Source organism: Gavia stellata, chromosome 2, assembly GCF_030936135.1.
Source record: "Gavia stellata isolate bGavSte3 chromosome 2, bGavSte3.hap2, whole genome shotgun sequence".
NCBI classification, from domain to species: Eukaryota; Metazoa; Chordata; class Aves; order Gaviiformes; family Gaviidae; genus Gavia; species Gavia stellata.
The window spans coordinates 18,828,789-18,853,611 of record NC_082595.1 but is presented as its reverse complement, the minus strand read 5'-3'; the positions used below and the strand labels follow the sequence as shown (position 1 = coordinate 18,853,611).

The window sequence follows — 24,823 nt, the reverse complement described above, 5'->3', positions numbered from 1 at the left end:
TCAAGGTTCTTTATTCTCTTAATTGTTTTATAAATTTTACACAATTTTCATATTATAGGCATTTAAAATGAGGATTTTTCTCATCTAATTTTAGCTGCCCATAAGTTAGTCATTCGGTGTAAGGGAAAAGGCTCTCTCTGTAGTCAGTAGAAATAGGTAATCGCCTCGGAAATGTAAATAATCTTATCCGTCTTGGCTGTCTCTCTAAAAGAATGAATCATTTTCTGGATATATATCACTCTTTCTGTTCACTGATTTTAAAGGCAATCCAGATACCTAGCTTAGAGTAGCTGTCTACCTTCTGCATGGCTAAAATTATATAAAATTCTATCACTTAGCATCTTTTTTTATCTTATTTTTATCTTTGTCAATGTGTTTTCTACATTAATTCTAATGTGAGCACAATATCTATACTTTATACTTTGAAGATATGTAAGTTTTGAGATCACAATAAATACCAAAATTTTGAGCTCTCTGAATATACCTTCTTTTCAGCAAGGATCTCAAAATAGTTCTAAAATGCTATTTAAGCCTTAGGCTCTACTGAGCTCATATTTTCAGTGTAGCAAAGATGGTGAAAGAGAAAGACAATTTGTTGACATCCCTATTAAGATACAGTATTCTGCATTATTTTTCTTTATAAACAGTGACAAAGTTGTTCTGTGTACTGCCTCAGGCTTATACTGTTCTTGCGGAACTAGAAGACCTAAGCTTATTCAACCATCAGTACTTTTAAAAAATATTATAGCTATTCATCTGTTCAGAAAATTTATTTATGGATTGCCAATCAGCAAGCAATATATACATTGCCCTGCCTTTCAACTGACCAATTCCTAATATCCTTCAATGACAAGATCGCTATGATAAATATAGCTTAAGAAGTAATTCAGAGAATTTGGCAGAAAATCAGTATACCTTTCTGCAGGGTATTATTGGTTAATGCTGTCTCATCAGCTTATAAACAATGCCTGATTTTGAAAAAATAAAAGTTTTTTTTTCAATTCTAGTGCTTTTTAAATATTGTAGCTAAGGTACCTAAATGTTACTTAAGTAGATGTCAAAGACTGTCAGTCATTGTTGACCTGGTAATTTAAACTCTAATAAATATGTTAATACTTAGTTAATTTTTGAGTGTCAGTATTACACTGTTTATTCATTTAATAAATGTCAGCATTATTCAGCAATATAATTCTTAACTTCCTGGATTAATTTATTCTACATTCTGAAAAAAATCGTTGAGCAATGTATCTGAGGTGGTTAAAATAAAGTTTGGAGAAATCTAATTGTTGGATGTTTAAAATGTTTGGGCTGCATATCATATTATCTTGATTTTATAGTCAACTATTTTTCTGTTTCTGCAAGTGTTATAATTTTATTTTCCAATATGTATACAATAATAAATTTGAACAATGTAGTGGTGCAGCCTTATAATAAAGTTGTGAATTTTGAAAAACGTATGTTAAAATAATACAGTGAAACAGTAAGACAAAAGGGGCAACCTAGAAGTCTTTGGATAACTAAGCATTAATACAGGAGCTTGAAAAATTGAAACTATCATTAGAGGACCATATATGTAGAAAAAAAAGAAAACCTGTAGAACTCAGAATTGTTGAGTGTGCTGAAGATGCAGAGATTTGGTAATTCTTTAAATTAATTATTTAATATAAAAATCTGATCATCCACACAGACATGAGACATTTCGAATCTATGACTGATACATTGATTAGTAAAGGTAGCAATAAATGTTTCTGTTGCTTTTTCTATAAATATTTATCCCTCGTGGTGTAACTTAATAATAAACTTTGGTTTTTACTGATGCGTATGAGGCACATACATGTTTCCTAGGCTAGATTTCTTCTTCAGTTCCATTCTTTACTCCACTATTATTATTATTATTATCATTGAACTTTTAATAATGAAACAAAATTATATGTTGTTTCATAAACATATTTGGTTTTAATTGTATTCCTAAGGAACGACGCAAGTTTGGGCCTTTGGGTTGGAATATTCCCTATGAATTTAACTCAGCAGACTTTACAGCCAGTGTTCAGTTTATACAAAATCACCTAGATGAATGTGACGTCAAGAAGGTGAATACTAAAATTTGCATACAGTATATTTAATTGCTTTGTACAGCATCTGTAGTTGTTTTTTTTTTGTTCGTGTTACTATTCATAATAGTTTATTCTTTGCTATTCTTTCAGTGCAGCTTCTAATGATGAAAGTTTCAGATTCTCTGTAAGACAGTCAAGCTGAAATATTTTGTGTGCTATCAACCATGTAAAAATATGTAATAGTTAAGAACTACAGAATTTGATCTTGTTTTTTTCAATACCATATCTAAAACATTAACAAGTCTATACAATACCTGTTTTGGAGAGGGAGCTAAAATATTTACAGAGTTTGACAGACCAAATCAAACTTCTCTATAGCTGCCATTTGGTCTTCTACTATTTATCAGGGAATAATGTAATAGAATAGCCCTTCCTTGCAGAGCAGCACTTCGTGCATAGAGAAAGATGAGAAACTGGGTGAAGGGGAAAAGTAAAAAGGAAAGAGTGGAGGCAGTAGCAGCTGAGAGTGATTTCCAGTCACACAAGAAATAATGAGATATATTTCTAATAGCAGGATCAAACCCAACTCTACTATATAATTATAGAGCTGAGCTCAGAAAACACATTAGAAATAAAGTTTTGGGGGTTTTTTGCAACAATGATCTTTTCAGCTTATATTTCAGAGCCTTATGAGCTTCAGATCATATCAAAATTACAGGCTGGATACCACTTTCTTGCATGTTATAACTACAGTCTATTCTTTACTTTACTTGCATCCAGGGGATATCATGGAACACAATACACTACATGATTGGAGAAGTACAATATGGAGGCCGAGTCACAGATGACTTTGATAAGCGTCTTCTTAATTGCTTTGCAAGGGTGAGAGACCTTGAAAATACAGTTATTTGTCATTTTTATCGGCAGCTGCAATGCAAAAATCAGAAGACCTTCTTTCTCCTAGATATGCACTTCTTCACCAGTTTATAAGACTCTTCAGAGTAAAATGAATTTTGCAAAACATCATTCTTTGGCAGTAAGGTTCTTCACCTTGGTTTCTCTTTCATGAGGAGCAGAAACTATTAAAAAGACTTAGCTGGAACTCAAACTTAGAAGATATAGCTTTTAATGATTTACTTGTATATTCAAGTAAAATTAGATGCAGTAGCTAAAACAAGAACCCTAATTCTCCAAGAATAAAAATGAGATAAAAAAACCTCTGAGTAGCAAAGTAATTCCATTTTTTTCCTCTGGATTTTTCACAGGTGTGGTTTAATGAAAAGATGTTTGACAGCACTTTCTGTTTTTACCCTGGCTATAAAATTCCAGTGTGTAAAACCCTGGAACAGTATTTTGAATACATCCAGTCACTCCCTGCCATGGACAGCCCAAAGGTCTTTGGTCTCCATCCTAATGCTGATATTACGTAAGTAGGTCTCAACATATTGAAAACAAAGACCCTTTCTTTTAGTATTTGGAAACAAATCCCTATGAAATGCTTAAGTAAAGTATATTTTTAAAAGGAAATCTAGGATTCATGTGAATTTTACTAGTGAGTGGAACACTTGATGTATATGTACATGGTTATGAATGCAGTATCTTCAGCTACATTTTACATGTTCTTTTAAAGCAATCAAAATTCTTACTACTTACTCCTCATGGTTTTAGAATTTTTTTTTTTTAAATTGAAAGCATTATAAAATTTTATATGAATACATGATACAAGGTTCTGTACAGTTCACCTAGAGAAAATTTCTAATGTTTGCCTTCTGTTCCAAGTACTATATTTTTTTTCTGTGCATACTTGTTAAATGATTCTCTGGATTGTTATTTGGTTTACAGCATGCCTTTGGATGTAACTACAATCTTTTGTTGTCACCAGTCCTGCCATTCCCATTATTTAAAAGAGGGTTTTCAACCTCACCAAGTATTAACTCAATTTAAAATTTTATCTTAGACTTAATTCACTTTTTCATTCCAAATAATTTTTTTAACATCTTGGCTTTTATTTCCTTCTAATGTTATATGCCCTATGAAAGGATGTGAATCATCATCATTTTTTATAATGAAGTTCTTAATAATTCTGCCATGAATTACTGCATTTTCATTATGTCCACATTCATTGTTTCTTAACACAGCTTTTCGTATTTTTAAACACAACAAATATTCAAATGCCCAACTGCTGTGGAAACCTAATATCTTCTAACATTTTTGGACCAAACAATAATTTTCCACAATTTTTCAGTCTCAAATTTGAGAGGCTGATGCCATATCAAAAGCCCAGTATTCTAAGCATGCTGTGAGAACAGTACACAGTTTATTGTCAACTCTGCCTAGCACCTACCTTTGTAAATACATACTTCCGAAGCAAAGAATCTAAGAGTAGATTCTGTTTCAAGTCATTCTCTGATACTTGCAAGACCTCCCTTCCAGAACTGATTAAAGAAGAGCCAAGATTTAACAGAGAACTAAACAAAGTCCTAAAGAGACATGCTTCGGATCCAAAATTAGGCTTGTAGAAGGGCTAATTTATAGGAGGAAACTCAGGACTAACAGTGTTGGGGGAGCTTTAGTGACTAGGAACAGCTCTTTCATTTCTCTCTAGTACTGAGTTTTTCTTCCACTTGGTACTTCAGTGTATTCCTGCTATTTTAGTCCTTTGTCTTGAGATTTTCCTTTGTAGGTGTTTCTTTAGAGTTTGGGGAAAATGTTCAACAGTTTCATGCTTTTTCCGTGTCCTATCACAGTCTGTTATAGGCAACTATGCACATGTACTGTCTGTCTGAATTTCATCTTTGACACACAGGCCAAATGGATTAGCATCCCATGCAATATAAAAATTGCATTCAAATTCTCCTTAAAATATCCTATCAAGTTATCTCAGAGTATGCAGAAGGCTAACTGCTAGAATTGGAACCCTGAAACAGCCAGGACCTCTCCTGTTACTATTACTGAGGACAAGAAAGACCTTATCTCTCACTGGTTTAGCTGGACAGTTTTCCAGTTCAGCCAAAAGCTTGATCCATAGGTTCCAACTGTAAGACTTCACTGAGTGTCAATGCTTTCATCCACTTGGGATTAACACCTGAAGTCATTGCGATATTGCGATTGATTTTAACTTGCTATATGAATCATAGGCTCTGCAAAGACAACATTGTTAACAGGTACCTGAGCAGGCAAGGAATATTCTGACAATCTTCTATCAAAACCCCTTCTCCAATTCGTTCCATACTGAAGCCTTAAATCTAACTGAATTTTTGTAAAGCTACTGCAAGCTGTTATTAACCAACTGAAGATAGAGCAGAATCTCCCATTGTCCCTTGCTGAATGTAAGGTTTTGAATACCACGTTGCAATAGATATTGCTGTTTCCTACACAAAGGTGAGGTAATGTTTCTGTCAAACTGCATGTGTTCTTAGTTTTAACTTCTGGTACAGAAAATTCCTGGTGGCACGGACTCCAGCTATCAAACTATGAGAGGTTGCTTTGCAATAGTGCTTCAGGGAAAAACAATATAAACAGGTATAAAGTGCTTTATCTTACATACTCACTTTTAGGCAATATTGACACTGTAAATGAAATTCATTTAATGTTGCTTTAGCTTCCTTTATGGTTACCCAAGACTTCCTTTTCTGTAATAGAGAAAAAAAGATCCTTGTAAAGTGCAATTCCTCTGATGACAAAGCAGACACCTAAAATACATGAGCTGAATCATGCTTCTTTGCATTACTATAAAGGCAATCTGAACAAACAGCTGTTTTCTAGACATCTACACTTAGAATTCTAAATGTGATCAGGGACACCCCATTGAGTATATTTGATTTCCTTCTCAGGAATGTGGTACTTCCTCTACAAACCTGTACAATCTTTTTTTCATTATTTGCATCTACACTTCAACATCTTATTTGCAACGTAAAGGAATGTCAGGTTTTCCAAAGCCCAAAAAATTTTGTTTCAGAGTGTCTTTTATATTCACTGTACCCCACTGTTATGTGAATGAAATTTCTTGTTTCTACTTTCTCCTCACTTCCACACTTGAATATTATTTTTAATTATGTACACATTGAGATGCATCTTTTTGTCTTTTCTATTTTTATTTACAATAAAAGTCTTCTTTTTCCTAGATTCCTAGCTTGTGTCATTGAAGAAAGGAATATTACTTACCTTTGATTCTGCTTCTTTGATGTTCTTTTTCAAAAACTGTTGTCTGCTTTTTCCCAATGTTTGCATATTGCTTTCTTTTTTTAAATTGTTTCTATTTTTGTTTAGATTTGGGGAAAGACCATTCATTTTTATAATTCTGTAATATTTTATAATTTAATTGATGTAATAGTCATGGGACCTATTCCTTCCACATAGAATAGACTGACAGTAGTACTAGAAGAACAGTACTTGCAGTGTGAAGAGGAAGGTTCACATTTCTTTTATCACTAGTTGTTAGATCAGTGAGACCCAGAGTAAGGGTTACAACCACCAGTATGTCATCCAAATTAGGAATGAAGCCCTGATTCCAAAAGGAATTTGATTTTATCCAACCTTTCTGCTCATATGTGGCCTTTAATAAATCTATCATTCTTTAAATGGGACCATAAATGGAAAAAAGCTTGAGAGTTTTGAGTCTAATGTCAAGGGTTATTAAAAACCATGAAAGCCCCACCATTCCTACATTCAGAAGCATTACATCCTCAGAGTAGCAAACTGGCAGTAGGATTTCTTGTGTTTTTCTGATTTATAGTCTTTATAATTGCATTCACAAACAGTTTATGTTGAAATGCTGCAGTATCTAGCTTCTGTAGTCTTATGATGCTACCTGCAAAGCTTAGATGCTTTAGGACTTTAGGACACTGTGTTCTATCCTGTGGCACAATCCCTGGTTTCATTTCTTATGTAATTATGTATAACAAAGTCATAGAAGGAGATGAGTGTCCTATGAAGGTCAAAAAGTAAAACTGACATGCAAAATTGTGCTTTGAGTCAGTATAAATTTATGTTTTGAGTCAGACTCAGGCTGTATGTTCCTCATGTGGCTGATTCTATAAGGTGAAAGTAGGCAATGCCAGCACTGCAGTACCAACACATACACCGTTGTTTTCTTTCTTTCTGCCTCTTGTAGCTCTATGCCACTAGATAGCATTATAACAAAAGTACTCCTATAATTCTGCTTGTGTTGAAGGACTGACATGGTCTACTATCTTTTACCATCAAATGCCACATGAATTTAATTCACTTTTGGTGTATTGACCCAGAACATAAATTTACATTAGCATTGCCTATGCTGTACTACAGAATAGAAGGTTTTAATCTTCAATGTTGTAAATCTAGCAGCTTTTATCATTAATCCTGAAATACCTCAAGACAGAATGAATTTACTAATTAATAAAGGTGCAGCTTGCAGAGTTATGCCTCCACCTTTTCCTTCTTCTGCATTCCACTTTTAAGAAGTAACTAAATGAGGGAAATATTCTTCCTTGTTACAAAAGTTTTGTTGCTTCTTTGTTGCTATTTCTTCTAAGCAATAAATAGCTGCTTAGAAGTCCTTATCAGGCATATGCCATTTTCTTCCCTTTCCTCAGAATCCCTAGAAATCATATGATAGGTTTTTCTGCCACCTCACATGCTCAAAGGCTGAGAAGCAGCCTGTGGAACTCCTTCTTAGTCCTCAATTAGAAAAACAGTAAGTGTAAAACAGTGTGTGGAGGGAAGTTCATATTCTTTACAACCGCAGAAAACCACAGGTTGTTCACGATCAGTGTGTTCAGCTTGGTGCGGGACACAAAAGAAAACAATTCCTTTTGAGAGTTTCTACTTAACCTGGTGACACAGTATGTTTTTTCTGAACTTTCAAGTTGTGTGTTCTACAAAGTATCTTTTTCACTATTAAAAAAAATCCTATGTAATCTATATTATATTTCTTACCCTCTCAGATACCAAAGAAATACAGCAGCTGATGTTCTGGATACTATTACCAATATTCAGCCTAAGGAAAGTGGTGCAGGACTTGGAGAGACTCGTGAAGCAATTGTTTATCGTTTAGCTGAAGACATGCTAGAGAAACTTCCTCCAGACTACATACCCCATGAGGTAAGCTAATCTTCTCTCTGTTGAGTTTTCACATAAGACATTCCAGAAAAGAAAGCCTGCACTGTAAAGAAAGATCGTATAGCTAGTAGCAGATTCAAGCAAGGAACCAACATCTTTATTGCTGTCAGCATGAATTGCTACGAGGCTTTTATATTTAAAATCAAGACATCTAACAATTTATCAAGGAGATAGGTCATGGAGACTATGCTTGGACTTCCAAAGCTGCATGTGAAAACACAGAAAAAATCAGTCTTGACTTTTTGTGACAGCAGTCTCCTGGGCCTTCTGGGTGAAGTCCTATTCTAGCGAAATCATGAGTAAATGGGTAGTATCAGACAAAAAAATAAAAATAAAAAATGCAACAGTTTTAAGGTGATAAATGTTAGTTGAATAATGTGAAGTACAAGTCTACTATTTTCTGAAGAAAAGAAAGTTAAGATGTTGTCTATGACAACAGTATTTCAGCATTTCAGATTTAACTAAATTCCTTCTGCACTCCTATATTTTAGGTAAAAGCTCGTTTAATTAAAATGGGACAACTTAACTCTATGAGTATTTTTCTTCGGCAAGAAATTGACCGAATACAAAAGGTGATCACAATACTCCGCAACAGTTTGAATGATCTTAAATTAGCCATAGAAGGATCTATTGTTATGAGTGAGGCAAGTAAAAGCATACTTACTATCTATGGAATACTCTATTTTACACTATTACCTTGATTGCTTTAGTTCATCTATCATAATTTCATTCCTTCAGAATTTGAGAGATGCACTTCATAATATGTATGATGCTCGAATTCCTCAAGTATGGAAAAGAGTATCTTGGGATTCTTCAACACTTGGCTTCTGGTTTACTGAACTTTTGGAAAGAAATACTCAGTTCTCTACTTGGATATATGAAGGAAGACCAAATGTGTTTTGGATTACTGGTTTCTTTAATCCCCAAGGTAAGGATACTGAAAGGACTTGAGTAATAATGTATTTAATCATAATTTAATGGATTTTACTACATTTCTAATTTAATATTACACCTAGAAAAAAATATTTTCATCGCTGTCAGAATATGTCATAGAAGCCAAGATGATAAATGGCTTAAAAAAAGAGGTTAGATAAAGTCATGGGAAACAGGTCCAATGGTAGCAAGAAACATGACTGTCCAAACTTGATCTTCGAGTTGGGTGGTCCCTAAGCTCCAGATTGCCAGAATCTGGAAGAACATGGAAGGGAAAGGATTTCTGTGCCATTTTGCCTATTGTAATATTATTTTAGTAAGCATCCGCCTTTGTCTGGTGTCAGAGACAGGATGCTTGTACATATGGTCTCTTACTCTGACCTGTAAACACATTTTTTATGTTACAAGAAGGAAAACATGTAGTTAACAGATAAAATGCTTTATTTTGTTGACATATTGTAGCATGATATGATACAGCTTTTAAAGAAAATATACTTAATGATACAGCTTTTAAAGAAAATACACTTTTCCTGTTTAATTAATTTCAAACTGTAAATTACAAGTATGGAAAAGCTTTAATCTAGGGCAATATTATTTACATGCTGTACAGTAGCAACAAAAAGAAATTTTTTACAGTGAGAACATTCACTGGAACAACCTCCCCAGGGATGTGGTAGAGGTTTTCAAGATGCAGTTGGATAGGGTGCTAGATAATCTCATCTAGCCTCCCTTTCCCACAAAAGGTTGGACCGGGTGGTCTTTCAAGGTCCCTTCCAGTCTGAGCTGTTCTATCATGCAACTATACCAGAATTTATAGCAGGTATCTATCTTTGTCAGGGAATCATCAAACTGTAGTTTTCACAGTGTTTCCATTTCACAGGTTATTTAATGAACAGTTTGTTCAAATTCATCAAAGATATACTGCAAAGTACAAGTAAACATTATCATTATCTGTTATAGGTTGAAATATTTATCATTCTATAGGAAAGAGGAAGAAAAACAAATTGTAACCATCTCCATGAGTAACAAAACCTGTTACCTTATTAGACGCATGTTCATAGAAGAGTCTCATTTAGCCTACACAACTGCCCATACAAAATTCTCGTAAGAAACTTCTCCCATGTAACAGCCATGAGGTGGTTTTGTTCATTAGGATTAACCTCTGAAATACTTGAATATTTTATGAGTTATCTTCACTTGATGATGCTTCTGTTCTTACTGGCCTGTCTATGACCAGGACTGTTAAAAGTACTAACATCAAAGTCTTTTTTGGAGTCGCTCTCAGAAACAGTTGAGGTGCCTGGAGTACATCCAAATTATCATTAAAAGATGGTATTGAGATGCCAGTCAGATCATTCTATTTGTATCCTAAATGACACAGCTGGTAAGCATACTTATCTCTGGTGATTCAAGAGCAGCACTCATGGTGGTGTAAAGGAAGATAATGGACCAGATTCTTTTGACCAAAGAAAATATTTAGCCTAATAGCAAACAAAACTGAGACACAGATGGCCTTGAACTTCATGATTGCTTCAACCTCTGTGTTCCAAAAAAATTGTCCTGTAGATGGAGAAAGAAGTCTGCTAAGCACAAAGGTGTGCTGTGGCTAGGGGTGAGGTATGTATAGTTACTGTATTCATAATACTGCTCACTGGGAAATTCTGAGTAAATCAAATCACACAGTAAAGTTTAAAAGTTGACTGGTGTGAGGCAAATCAGAAATTGGACTCCCTTATGCTGCCATTGCAGGAAAATCTAGACTGATTGCACTGGTGAATCAAGCTCTGAATCTATCATAGCATTGGCAAATACATTATAATGTTAAAACATGGTAAATGTATTTTATCAGTTTAGTGGAAAAATCTATTTATTGTACTAAAAAGTACCACCAATAATTGTATTTAAAACCTGTTCTGATTTTTTAGCAATTATCAGTGTTTGTCTCCTATAAATTATCATTATTAAGGGAGAATGAATGTTTGTGGTGGTACTTGGCATGAACAGGCTTATGAAAAAAACAGTATCATATTATAGAGACATAATTAATTTTTAGCAAAATTTAGAAGCCTATATCAGACTGTTTTATTTTTATCAGGATATATAGTATTTGCAAAATGAATCCATGTTCATTTCAAGTACTACATTAATTGTATTTACGTCAATTTTAGCTGTGACAAATATCTTAGCTTTTAATTGGCTTTGCCCTAATTGGCATGTTAAACCACTTCTTATAGCTTTAAATGCTGTCTTCTACTGCATGCCCATGTACTTTCATGATTTCCCACCTGGCTTGTCAGTATTTCATTCAGTGGCTTCTCCGCCTTGTAGATACTTGACAACCCACAAAACACTAGTCTTCTTTTCCTCTATGCTCTATCAAGAAGGAACTGATGCCATTTCATGTTTAAGTGTTTACAATAATCACTCTTAAGTATGCAGTTCTCAATTGTTAGCTTTTCTCTCTTTGCCTCTATCTCTTTCTGACAACTCCAAGTAGCTCTTCATCTAGTAGCGTAAAATAGCAGCTATTGGTTTTTTGGTGACTGCACTGTCATCTTCTGAGACACTTACACAGAAAAACCAGGTATTTGCTAACACTGTTTCATTTTTGTAGCTTTTTCCTTTATAACACATCCAAACCTCTTTGCTGCCCAGTTGTTTGTCATCTTGTGCTTATGCTATTCAGCCCTTTACCTCTCAAACCTTTTTTTATTGCAAACCTCTGTAAAGTCTGTTCAAAACATTACTCCAAAAATCACATAATTTGCTGCTTGATTGTGTCATCCTCTACCTTCATTTCTGTCTAGGACTTGCTTTTCTTCATTAACAAAACATAATTTTTTTCATCCTTCATAGGCACTGCTTTGTCTGGATTCCCCACACTCATATAGTTATTTGTATTACGACATTCACACGCACCTTTTCTGTTTTCCATCAGTGAAATTTGTTTTATTTTTCTACTTCTTTTATTTAAAAAAATTTCCTTTTTCCTAAGCTGCCTTTACATAAATACGAACTCACATAATTGCTATTTTGTTTGCCTTCAAATTCCTTCTTGAAATACAAACCTACCATGGACCCTGTAGTTGATTGCATAACGATAATTCGTAAGTCAGCATCCTGAGCAAACATTTGTTAACTGAATAATTCAATAGCAAAAAAAAAGTGTATTATTTGTTGTGTCATTTAAAAATATTTTTCTCAGTGTAATGCATTCTATGCCACTTTTGTCATTTGTTCCTATTTTGGCCCCAAAGCAAAGTTTGCTATCATTAGTCAGGGTGCTCATTTTCAATAGAACTCTGAGTATCTGTCTATAACATTCAGTGCAGAACCATGCAGATAACCGAGCAAGTTTGTTGTTTTTTTTTTTTTTAATGTGAAATATGTACTAAATCTCTGGCTTAATTTCTCAAGGATTCCTGACAGCAATGAGACAAGAAGCAACTCGAGCACATAAAGGCTGGGCTTTAGATACAGTTACAATACATAACGAAGTGCTAAAGCAAAACAAAGAAGAAATCACAGCACCTCCTTCTGTATGTATGACATGCAAAGATGTTTCAGTATTAATTTCAGTATTTAATTTATATTGTGCATCATTCAGTCATTCTGGATTGCTAAAGGAAAAAGTTACTATTGTCTTCACTTCACTGCTTTTGCTCAGCATAGAAGATAAATAAGTATGAAGATTTTAATTTTTCTTTTACTTTGCAGTTACAAAAATATTTTTTGCTTTTTAAAGAACCATTTCATTATACCACCTCTTGAGCTTTGGAATTTATAGTAAACTTTAGATCAAATTGTGTAGTGTATAGGCTTTATTAAACAACTCTTACTGCCATCCATTTCAGTAGCATTATCTGCTGAAAAAGGATGATATTATAGTTTAAAATTAAGAAGTTTGAAAAAAATTCAATGTTGGATATTTTTTACTGTAAAACTTATATTCCTTTTAATGGTTTAAGCCAATTACTCATTTTACAAAACAGATGCTTTATTTTGAGTGATGTATCTGCTTACTCTCCACACAGGAAGGAGAATATATATATGGGCTATACTTGGAAGGTGCAGGCTGGGACAGAAGGAATAGCAAACTTATTGAATCTACACCAAAGATTCTCTTTGTCCAGCTGCCTGTAGTACATATATTTGCTGTTAATACAACCAGTCCTAAGGATCCCAAGCTCTACGTTTGTCCTCTTTACAAGAAGCCCAGGAGGACAGATCTGAACTATATTACAGCGATCTATTTAAGGACAGTAGTGTCTGCAGACCATTGGATATTGAGAGGAGTGGCTCTCCTGTGTGACATCAAGTAAACTGTTTTTCATACCATAACAGAAAGAGAATATATGGCACATGTAACCAATTACATGTGTAATTCTTCTTCTGCTTTTTATTTGGTGGCCATTGGTCATTACACTAGAACTTTCATTTCCATCTTGGCATAATGAATTTTTTTCTCTGCTTTCAGTAAATTCAGTTTGTCTTGGTTATTTGGTGATAGTTTTAAAGTAAAGTTTTCAAAATAAGTTCACTCATTGTAGTCTTTGATGTTTCCATTATATTACTTAAAAAAGGAATAGTTGCTTTAATAATACAACTAATGTAAAATAAAATGTTGTTAAACCTTAAAAGAGAAAACCTTAGCTTTTTCACATTCTTTCTCATATACAGCTTTTAGCTTGTGTTTCAGTAAAATATGATGACAACAGAGGACAATATAGAACATAAAATAATTTAAGTTCTCCTAGATACAAGTTTTTAAATATTCCTGGATTCTGCATGGTACATACATTATTTTCTTTGACTCTGCAGGAAATTATATTTAGGACAGAAAAGTACACTTGATCCATAATTTTTGCTTGGGGTTTTTCAGGGCTCACTTGTTCTTGTTAAACTATATAGATCAAGCAAAACTACACCAGGAAGTTTGTGTCTGGAATATGTGACAGAGACCAGTACATGCTCTGTCCAGTTTAGCTGTGTGGGAACATAGCTACAGAAGTAGAACAGTGCCAACTACTTAATATGGATGTTTTTGTGATTAAAATAGAGAACCAGATTATCTACAAGTACAATTATTCTCCTGCATCTCATCTTAGCTCTGAAACATAGGCTGGAATCCTTGGAGTGGCTATCACAACATTATTCTGTGATAAACCTGATGAACAACCATGAATTTTCCATGCATAATTAGTATTATACTAATTGTATGCATGTAATGCTAAACAAGTTATGCAGTCTACACTATTTCTTTAATAATCTGCATAAAATTTGTTCTTCCTTCAGATACCTTTATTTGGCAACACAGTTTTTCACTTACACCCCATGCCTGGACTATGTTCTTCCTTTTGCAGCTTAAGAGTGATCAAATGCATCTGCTACAGCAAAGTCCAGCTACTACTTGATGAAGTCCTGGGGCATCTGACAGAGTGGTAAAAGGCTCTTCTTGAGTTAGAATCCTGCGGCTTTCTGTTGGAGGTCACTACCCCAGGATATCCTCTTGCAGAAAGGCCGTGACATATAGGAAACAGGAATACATAGATACAAAACGATGAGCAGAGTAACAAAAATGCAATGAAGTAAAATATTTCTTCTCTCTCTCCTCTGTAGATTTAGATCCAAATACAGCAAACCAGCAGAGGTGTTAGGTAAAAATACACATAAATTGTGAAAGTTAAAAGTTGTACCACAGAACTATATCTGCATGGAGGGGGGGAAAAAAAAATCTGACTGTGCAACTGCAAGAGATTTTCCTCCAAGTAATCAAAAAATTGATGACAGTACTTGTGATGTGTTGAACCTGACCAGCAGCTAAGAACCTGCCCAGTTGCTTGCTCACTCCCGCAGCCCCAGCAGGATGGAGGAAAGAATTGGAAGAACAGAAGCTGAAAACATGGGGGTCGAGATGAAGGCAGTTTAATAAGTGAAGCAAAGCTGCACACACAAGCAAAGCAAATCAAGGAATTTATTTACTGCTTCCCACAGGCAGGCAGATCTTTAGCCACTTCCTGGGAAGAAGGGCCTCAGCACGCATAACAATTACTTGGGAAGACAGATGCAATAAGCACAAAAATTCCCCTTCCTTCTCCTTTCCCCAAGCCGTTAGTGCTGAACATGACATTATATGCTATGAAATATCCCTTTGGACAGTTTGTGTCAACCGTTTGGGCTTTTTCCCCTCCCACGTTCTTGCGCACTCCCAGTCTACTCGCTGCGGGGGCAGATGGAGAAAAAGTTCATATCCAAAAAACAGCAAAACAACTATAGTGTATTCATTCTTAAAGATTTTTTTCCTGGTCTGGCCTTTCAGCTTAATTACAATGGGGAATTAATGTGTAACCCTGTGAATGCCTCCACAGGTGGAAGATGTGCATTGCCACATTTACAAGTTAAAGTCTATATGGGAAAATACCAGGGAAAGGTGCAAATTAATAATGTGCTGAGTTCTATAACTTGCACCAAAGAGGATTTTATTCTCCATCCTGTATAATATCAAGAATAGAGAGGAATAGTATATTGTTGATCTCAACTATTTCATATTTTGCATCAGATTCTTAAGAGCATCTCTTTCCTCTGTTTGTCAGAGTCCCATCTCCTCTGAGCCTGTGTGGGGGTTTGGTTCATCATGTTTCCTCAGTACCATGCATTAGCTCGTTACTTCCAGGTTACAATGAATGTTAATTTCCATATAGCTTTCCAGTTAGTTTATGGAAATAATCTATGGTTTGTGAGAGCAAGAATCTACTTATCTATTCAGAAGGCTCCTTTTTTTTGTCTTTGCATGCTTTAAGAATATTCACAAACTATTTCTCTGTCCTAGTCATATGTGGGATAGTAAATTCTTACACTTAATTTGGTGACAGCCAGCTCTTCAAACATCTAACAAGGTGCAGTTTATTACTTGAATCACCACAAATTATTCCTCCCAGCTGACATAATCTATAGGAATTCAAGACCTCAGTTCAAGACCTTTCACTCCCAGGAATCCTCTATACATCCAGGATATTGTAACAAACATTCAAATTCCTAAATTAACTGCAACATATTTTTTCTCAAGTTACTGAGCAATTTACTTCCTGAACCTTTTTATGGTCATTTGCCATTCAAGATACTGCTGTTCAAGTTGTGAGGCAGTATTGTGGTCCCTGAATTGACAAAGACAAGAATGCCATGTCAGCAAAACACAAATATTTAACAGATGATCAAAAAAAGACAAATACTTGAAATATGACATTTAACTACTCTCTGCGAAAGCAAGGGCCTAACTCATGAAGATCTGTGTTTGAGAATGTAAAGAAGAACATGTCCAGAATTAACTTACAGGGTGCATCCATAGTCTGTATTATTCTTTCCTTGCTTGGTGGAACTGTCACCCAGAAGGATTTTCCTACTCATTTCCTCTGATTTTCAGAGGTAAGTTCAAGCAGGTGAGACAAGGGAAGGCATACTCTTTCCTGCTGCTTTAGAGTGGACGCATTAGTTGGGAGTCATTGATCTACCAGTTATGTCAAGATACTCGCTTTTCATAGAAGTGTTTGTTCTTAGGTGATGATTCATGAAAAGTCTGGAGCATGGCTGTATAATGAGCTTTTATATAACAATGGGTAGAGTTAATAAAAACTATGGAAAAGAGCTTGCAAATGTGGGGGCAAAGGGATTTGTTTTCTGGTCAGGTTGCTTGTTCCAAGAAGGTAACATTTCAGCTGAACTTTAACTTAAAAGATGTGTTATTTCCATAGAATAATTTTCTTCATCCACACCCTCTGTTTCTGCCTCTAGATTCTGGTTGGTTGTAACTAAAATTTGTTCAGCAGAGATTCAGAATATTCATTTTCAACATGAATTATTTTACAGAAAGATCTACAGTTTTCTTGTTCATTAATCTCATTCACTGACTATATCTGTTCTTAATATTTAAAATAATTATTTTTTAATAGTCTGGAAGAACATTTGGCAGCAGTACATAAGTATAATTCTGTTGACACAAGTACTAAAAATCAAATGTATGGAATGTGCAAGCTGTAGTTTTAAGTATACTGATGTTTCTGCTGATTTTTTTAATATTGGAGTGTAATTGCACAGCTATGACAAGTCTCTTGATAAGATTTCTTCAGAAGCCTCTGGTGTTATTTATACTCCTAAGGCAGACATCACACATACTAAACTGGACATTGTAAGATGTGGTACCTGTATCTGCATCACACAAGCAGGGTATTCCTGAGGCAAGTCTAGTTGTATAAAAGCCAAAAGATGCCTTTTTCTAGTGATTAATACTGCCTTCAGAGCACAAAAGAAACATGCATAGATTGACTCTCAGAAATTCAGAACTGTCTTTTTTTTAATTTAGCAACAGACCACTATAAAGGTCAAATCCAGAAAGAGACTTTGGAAATAGAAATACTACATGATTCTTATACAGCAGAGATTAGGATGGGGAAATAAACAACTGCTAACATGTATGACTTATTTTTATGCCTCTTTATTTCCATTACAATTTTTAATTTATTAGATATAAATATGTGCTAATAAGGTCCTTGGGGATATCTGAACAGTCTCTGACTTACTGCATTGACTATTTAATAAAGGAATGACTCAACTAAGATATTAGTTAGTTAGATGACTAGTAATTAATGGATAACCAGGAATGCAAGACTCGACTTATCCAACTTCATCCATCCATCTTCACATTGCCAAATGTCTAAAAGGATTAGTGGTTGTGTTCTGCCAGTTTTTTGGGACTTAACTTAATCCTTATCTTGCTGATAGACCTATCATTTGCTTTATATTTTTGTATTCTTTATTATTAATCAAGATATTCTTCAGTGTTCAGGTGAGGTTCATTCTTCAGCAAAATTATTTTACCATTTTTCATAAATACTGAGATCTCACCCAAAATTTATCCTTAATGTCAGTTCCAACATTTACCTTAATTAACATATAGTAATTAATATTTTTCCCCACAAGCCTCATTCAGCTCCAGAGAAGTGTGATTCCACTCTCTGGTTGTTAAGGAAACATCACCTTTTTATCTTTCTAGGACAAAATGACACATCTGAAGTGAAAGCAGGTCCTCTCTGACCCCTTGCCTTTCCCCCGACCCCTGCCCCAACTCCTGCATTTTCCTTGTGGATCTGCAACTTCTAGTGTCTTACAATATCAACAGGTTGACTCCTCCAACTCACCTTACATTTCATTTTTCCAAAGCAATCTTGGCAGCATGTCATAACAGATAAACTGTCTGCAGCTTTGTGCATATATTCACTAATCAGTAATTGCTCCTACCAGTGTTTATATTTGATATTCAGACTAGTCAAGTGGTTGTTCAAGAGGTTAGCTAATTAAAACTCCTAATATTAATTTCTCAAAGTCTGCTGGCTAATCACCAAAGCGGGATTTCTGTGAACGGATACTCAAAGGCCGAATGACTATTTGCCTTACAGACATGGTAATTCAGAGAACTGCATTAAACAGGTAATTGCCCTTCTTCCTTGCAGCTTCAGATGACTTATGAGCAGGCTGCTGTATAGTGATGGAAATGAATGATGGTTAGTGTCACCCTCTTTTTTTGGGGGGATGTTTACGATGCGAAAAGCTATGGCCTCAAAAGACACTGTGATTAACAGTTTGTGATCTCCTTCTCACTGGGCTCATGAACACGAAAAGTAAAATTACTGTAATGTAAATGGCCATGTAAGTGAAAAGGATTTAACCTGCCTATCTACGATCTAGGGAATTTAATTGAAACAGTACCCTTCTCTCTCTCTTTATTCATAGCCATTATAGCACATGGGAAACCCATGAAACAAGTTCTCCATCTCACTCATTCATCCAGGGAATATTTTTGATCCAAAATGTTAGACTATAAAATATCACCTCTTCTTCAAGAGACACATCCTGTCCCTCTTCAAAGGATATTCTTCTCAAAGACCCATCAGCTGTTGCACAGAAGCTACTAAATGCTTCTCTCAGCATTTGGGAAGTGTTTTTACTGCGGGAATTCAGGTCCCACCTACTAGGCATCTAGTAGCACAGTAGACAGATATCATCTCTCTCTCTTTGGAAAAGACCAGCGTTATGACCATTGCACAAGAAATATATCAAACTGTACAAGGCAGTTTTCCTTTTCTGTATCAAGGTTTCCCTTGGTGAAAAGATATTGAATGGAGTGATTCCCAACTAATTTCCTCACAGAAAAAAGCTACCACTACAAAAAAGGGAGCAAGGAAAGTAATATTTCTGTCAATTTTACTTAATAAATAATAATTTGACTTTACTATTTCCTTCCTTTGTTCTGTGATTCATAGCTTCCTATTTTCTTCTTGTGAAAAACGAGGAGAGAAATTGAATGCTTTACAGAGTATTTCTTACCATCATTTCCTTTGTGCGGGCATCTTTTCATTTTGTTCATCCTAGCAGCCTTCTATAGTCCAAAATACAATTCTTAACAAAGCATCCTTGAACAGGGGATTTTTAATTAGGAAATTTGAATTAGGAGTCAGGGATTGTGGTAAGAAATTCAAACCATAATAAAGTTGTTTCCTATTATATTACATGACCGCAAACAACCTTTACATTTCTATACTTCTAAGATTTTTAAATATAGGAGTGCCTGGGTCAGATTCACTAAGTACTCAACGCAGGGCCATGTTAATCCTTCAATAACATTTTATGGAAAAGATTTAAAGCAATTTCTTCTTTATAAGACAAAGAATGTAAGCTTTGTATTGAAATTAAATACCTATCTAAATCACTTCCTCCATACAATCATTACATAGAATAAATTCCACAAGGCAGCTAGACCCCAAAAGTAGATACAGCTATTTCAGTTCATTATGTAGCTTACAGAACTTGAGTTTAAAAAAAAAATAATCTTTGCACTCATTTCTTTGTTGTCATCAAGAAATACATAGCCCAAAGTGTATAAGCCATACTATCTGACAGCTGAAAAATGGAGCTGTCCATTTTGCTCAAGCATTTCTTGCTCTTTTCGTAAATTTCATATGACCAGGCCCTTATGTCTGAAACTGCAAACTAGCAACAACTTAAGTTCATTCATTCTGAGCCTGCATCTACAATACTACACATTATAGAAAATGGGGTGATTTCAACCCCTGCACTCCAGCACTGCATAGCTACCATGAGACATTTCATGTACTGAGCACATTCTCCTACATGTGGGCAGGTAACTTAAGTAACAGAACAATTGGCACTTACAAGCACAAAAATAAAAAATAATGAGATTTAATGCATAAATGTGTACTATGGCCAGTAACCAGAATAAATTCTCTTGCTTCCTAATGCACTACATATTTAAAAGTTTTGTACATTGATCTGTCATGTAAATATTTGCTGTAGCCAGGTTCTGATACAGAATACTGTAAGATCATTTTGAATGACTAAGATGTGTAAATTACCCACTCCCCAAAGTCCAGGTTTCAAGGTACAATTCAGATGATTTAGTTTCTCCAAAGATATTGAAGTATATATAGCTCCAAGACAAGATGATCTCCCTTCTAAACACCAATGTGCTTGTAATCGCAGTTGTAGCTTATGTGTTTGTAACTCTCATTTGCGTAATACTGCTCAGAGCTACCTTTTTTTTTTCCCCAGGAGGTCTACAGAAGGACTCAGCTTAGATGAACTCTTATTTCAGTTAAGTAGGTATCTATATGAATTAAAATTCTACAAGCACCATCCACATTCAATGACTCAAAACTAAAATTCTTCAGCTTCCTTTCCTAAACACGTATTTCAAATTTCTAAGTGATTTATTTGAATAACTTCATAGGTGCTGGTCCTCAGCTCAGACACTTTAGCTTTTATTGAGCTTGGAAAGATCTTTACTGACAGTTCCTCTTGGCTTTGTAAAGAAAAAAATGAGCCAAAGTGTATTCACTGCTGTGGCACACTACAGTTACAAAGCACAAGAGTAAACAGCTAACCGCGTTTCAGGCACATGGGCAACTCTTACACAGCCACTGTGCAGGACAGCAACTTCCTCCATTTTTCATATAATTCCCAAGTTTAGGTAAAACACTCCATTCTCCAAATCTTAGCAACCCTATACCCTACAACTTCAAATACACGTATACAAGGTAGAAAGGAATAAAGTCTCACTAAGAGTTTAGATCTATTTGCACTATGGTTGTTTCCAAGAATTGTACGTCTCTATCCCATAAACGAGCCTATTATAAACAACAATGTTTATAAAAGCGAATAATTACTGGTCATGGAGAAGCACGAAGTGCATAACTTGCACTGAAAACTGGTAACATTCTTTAGGATACTGCCTAAGGCAGCTTAGGAAAATATCTGTTACTCAGCAAACGTCACAGCAGAAACATGCAGTTTCTCCATGAAACAGATTTTTCTCTTCAGAAAATTTCAGAGACAAAGCATTCAGTCTCATGTGGGACAGGGATGTTACTTGCTGCACACACGAGGTTAGTAGTCATAGTTCTCAGGCAGGAAAGAGTCCGAACCCTTGCAAAGGCTTTGTCTCTCACTCATGGGAACCTCCCATAGCAAGCCACTGGTTATGCTGTTTCTGCAGAAAAGGATTATCAGGGGAGGTTATTAAAAGAGACACTGAGCTTTTTCAAAATGCAGTTTTGCCCTCAATATATAGTAAATTGCATTAATAATGCTCAATGGTCATAGGAGTACAATAATCCCTGTGTTGAGGTGTAACTGCAAGGTAGCTTCTCCTTAATACATCTGAGAGGTTTGGTCCAGCCTAGAGGTAAAGGAACGAGAGAGAAGTTACAGAGTCCTACATTTTAAATAGCATGCACAGTCCTTCAGCTAGAGAAAAAGAGGTGTTTGCCTCAACAAACAAAATGCTTAAGTTTTACAAAGCTTCCTCAACTCATTGCATTATATTTTTCAAACTGAAAGGACCCCAGCTCGTTTCAAATTTGGGTAGTGTCATTTTAACACTTCACTTAGCTATTTTCAAACTGTCCTTTTCTTACATTAACACTGATAAAAGATCAAGTTATAGTATTAATAAGACCATGAATAAATATAACAAAAATCCAGCAGACTCACATTTTAGGGACAACTTCCATTGGTATTCCCCCTTCCCCTCCCCCCCCCCCAAAAAAAAAAAAAGAATTTATTGCACAAATACCTTTCCACCTCTAGGAAAATGACTTCTCATTTATTACAGTGATTTAAGTCAACAGGATTTGTTCAGTCTTCTGAAATTTTATAATAGCTTAATGGGCACAATTAAAATGTGCCTGTTCAGAGTTTACTCTGATCTGGTTTTTTTCCCCCTCCAAAAACATTCATGTAGATAATAATAGTGTATGATGTTATGATAACTAAAAAGTTACCTTTGATTATTTCTGGAAAACAGAATTATTCCAAAGTAATACCTCTGCTTCTAAAGCAATATATGTTACCCTCATAGTCCTGATAAGGCTCTTCAACAGAGACATTATTAAGCTCTTGCAAAAGCAGCTGGCCCTCTGCTGTGCACAGGTGCTGGGGTTCCTCTTGGGAGCAGAAGGCCTAACTTGAAAACTTAATTAATATGCCTGCTGCAGAAACAATAGAAAGCAGCAGAGATTTGCATGTGAAGTAGGTGCACCCTTGCTAAGGCTGGTGGTGCTATCCAGGTGGAAGAGGTTTCTTTCTTTCCCTTTATTTAAAGGTTTCTGTTGCCTGGCCTGAAGGAAGCTGGAGGATATTTTGCTCAGTTGCCTGGTGTTTTTGTTGGTTTATTGAAAGCAGATGTATGGTCTTCAGGTGCCAGCAGATAAGGCCAGCCCATAGGCACTTCCAAATGGGATCAGGTGTTGGGCTTCAAGTAAAACATCCCTGTGATGTGTAACCAGGCCTGGGCAGGGTCCTCTGTTAGCCTTTCAGGGGAGTCAAACCACATAAAATAGTTAGTCAACAGCCAACTGTTAGTTTTCCTAGTCACGTTTCTCAGCAGTCTGGCATTGCAGATGCTCTCTGGTTGCTTCCTTCAAGGACGCGTGATAACTGCAGGTAACAGAAATTTAGTTTTTTACAGAAGTTTCTTATATCTATGTGTAATTTGTCTTAGCGCACACACAAAAAAATACGGATTCAGGCAAACTAAGCAGGCTTTTCCCTGTCTCATTATCTTCATCCCTTTGAGGCAAACATTAGGTATGGGTTTAAATCTTTTAAATCCAGGGATCACTGATTTCTTTAAAAATCACAGTCTTTTCATTGTTCCATGTGACATTGCTGTGGCTGAACATCCTTTTTCAATTTGATCTTTATTCTTCATTCCTTCTCACTGTTCCCTAAGTCTTCAGCAATGTCTGTAGCAGACATTCTACAGCAACGGAGTATTTATTTTACTGGGATAGTAAAAAAGTTAATCTCAATAAGCAACATAAAAAACATCACCTGAGGCAGACATTTCAACTAACTTGGGGTGTTTGGGGATCATCTCTTTTAAAAAGGCAAAATGTATGTTCTTACTCTCTTCTTTGGGAGTAATTTTTTTTTCCTTCAGTCTTTGTTTTCTCTCACTTTAGAAAAGTTGAAGGAAATATCTTTTCAGTCAACCGAACCACCATGACAAATTCTTTCTTCCTGGAGTTAGCTGTTGAGATGTAACTGCTGTCCTAGCAAGTCACATGCTGAGGAATTTCATGATCTCGCAGCATCAATGCTCTGACTAGTTACATTCCCAAAGCATTAGCCTGATGCTGTGTGTATTTGAAATTAATATATGTCCTTAATATTTGAGCTATTAACTTCTTTATATTCCAGTAGCATCTAACAGACCAATGTGAAATCTTTTCCCTGGTTCCCTGTTCAGTTTTGAGCTTTTCTTCTAAATCTGTTAGGTTCTGTATGCTTTCTTCTTCCAGATGCTGGTGTATAATCTCACCAAATATACGTGATTTATTGAAGGTTTAGTTTTGCTAGTCAGTGTAAAGTGAATATGTAAGGATAATAATATGAATCTAGTACAAAACAAATTCAGAGCACCCTTTTGCTAGACAAGCAAGTTTTCTAAATCCTCCAGGTTTACATGTCATACTACTGCTAGGACTGAACCGTGCCCTGACTTTAACTTAGAAACCAAGCTCTGATATGACGTGCAGCTCTGCAAATTTATGGTATAAGGAGGTAATTGCGTTTACTGTTATTAAAAACTAATAAAACCTGGACGTCATGAACAGCATGAAGGCCACCAAGATGCCCATGCCTGGACAAAATAAAATAAAAGAAGTTGAAGAGGTCGGGGAGAGGATCGCGAAGGCGTTTTCTCGGCTTTTTTTTGCCTTTCGCTCCCCGAAACAGCCCTTCGCGCCGACGACGCCAGCAACCAGCCCCTCCGCCCTGCGCGCCGTGGAGCGACCCCCGGAGCCCCAGTCCGCCGCGGCGCCCCATCCCCGCCGGGCGGCGCGGGGCCGGGCCGGGCCGTACCGCACCTGGGCCGGCCCCGTCCCCGCCTCCGCCGCCGCTACAAAAGCGGCCGCCGGAGCCCCTGCGGCCCCCGCCGCCGCGCCGCCGTCCCCCGCCGCGGAGCTTCCGCGGGGAGCGGGAGCCGGAGCCTCGCCGGGCCCCTGCGCATGGGGGGCCGCCCCGGACATGCCCTTCTCCCCGCCGGCGGCGCCGCTCGGCTTCGCTCTCCTGCTGCTGGCGGCCGCGGGAAGGTCCCTCCCCGTGAGGCGGGTGAGTGCCGCGGCGGTGCCGGCGCCGTCCGCCTAACTTGCGCGCCCGCGCGGAGC

General features: G+C 36.3%; 2 protein-coding genes across 2 annotated transcripts in view; both read left to right on the top strand.

The window, feature by feature from the left end:
* Nucleotides 1-13,408, top strand: part of DNAH8 (dynein axonemal heavy chain 8) — a 145,176-nt gene extending 131,768 nt beyond the window's left edge. The window contains exons 86-93 of the mRNA XM_059835831.1: nucleotides 1,974-2,090; nucleotides 2,835-2,936; nucleotides 3,320-3,480; nucleotides 7,979-8,135; nucleotides 8,645-8,797; nucleotides 8,892-9,081; nucleotides 12,504-12,625; nucleotides 13,121-13,408. Of these exons, the coding sequence (XP_059691814.1) occupies nucleotides 1,974-2,090; nucleotides 2,835-2,936; nucleotides 3,320-3,480; nucleotides 7,979-8,135; nucleotides 8,645-8,797; nucleotides 8,892-9,081; nucleotides 12,504-12,625; nucleotides 13,121-13,408 (1,290 nt within the window). The remainder of the gene's footprint in view (nucleotides 1-1,973; nucleotides 2,091-2,834; nucleotides 2,937-3,319; nucleotides 3,481-7,978; nucleotides 8,136-8,644; nucleotides 8,798-8,891; nucleotides 9,082-12,503; nucleotides 12,626-13,120) is intronic.
* Nucleotides 13,409-24,475: 11,067 nt separating this feature from the next.
* GLP1R (glucagon like peptide 1 receptor) overlaps nucleotides 24,476-24,823 on the top strand; it is a 93,522-nt gene continuing 93,174 nt past the window's right edge. Inside the window, exon 1 of the mRNA XM_059835637.1 lies at nucleotides 24,476-24,767. Within this exon, the coding sequence (XP_059691620.1) occupies nucleotides 24,684-24,767 (84 nt within the window). The 5' untranslated portion in view covers nucleotides 24,476-24,683. The remainder of the gene's footprint in view (nucleotides 24,768-24,823) is intronic.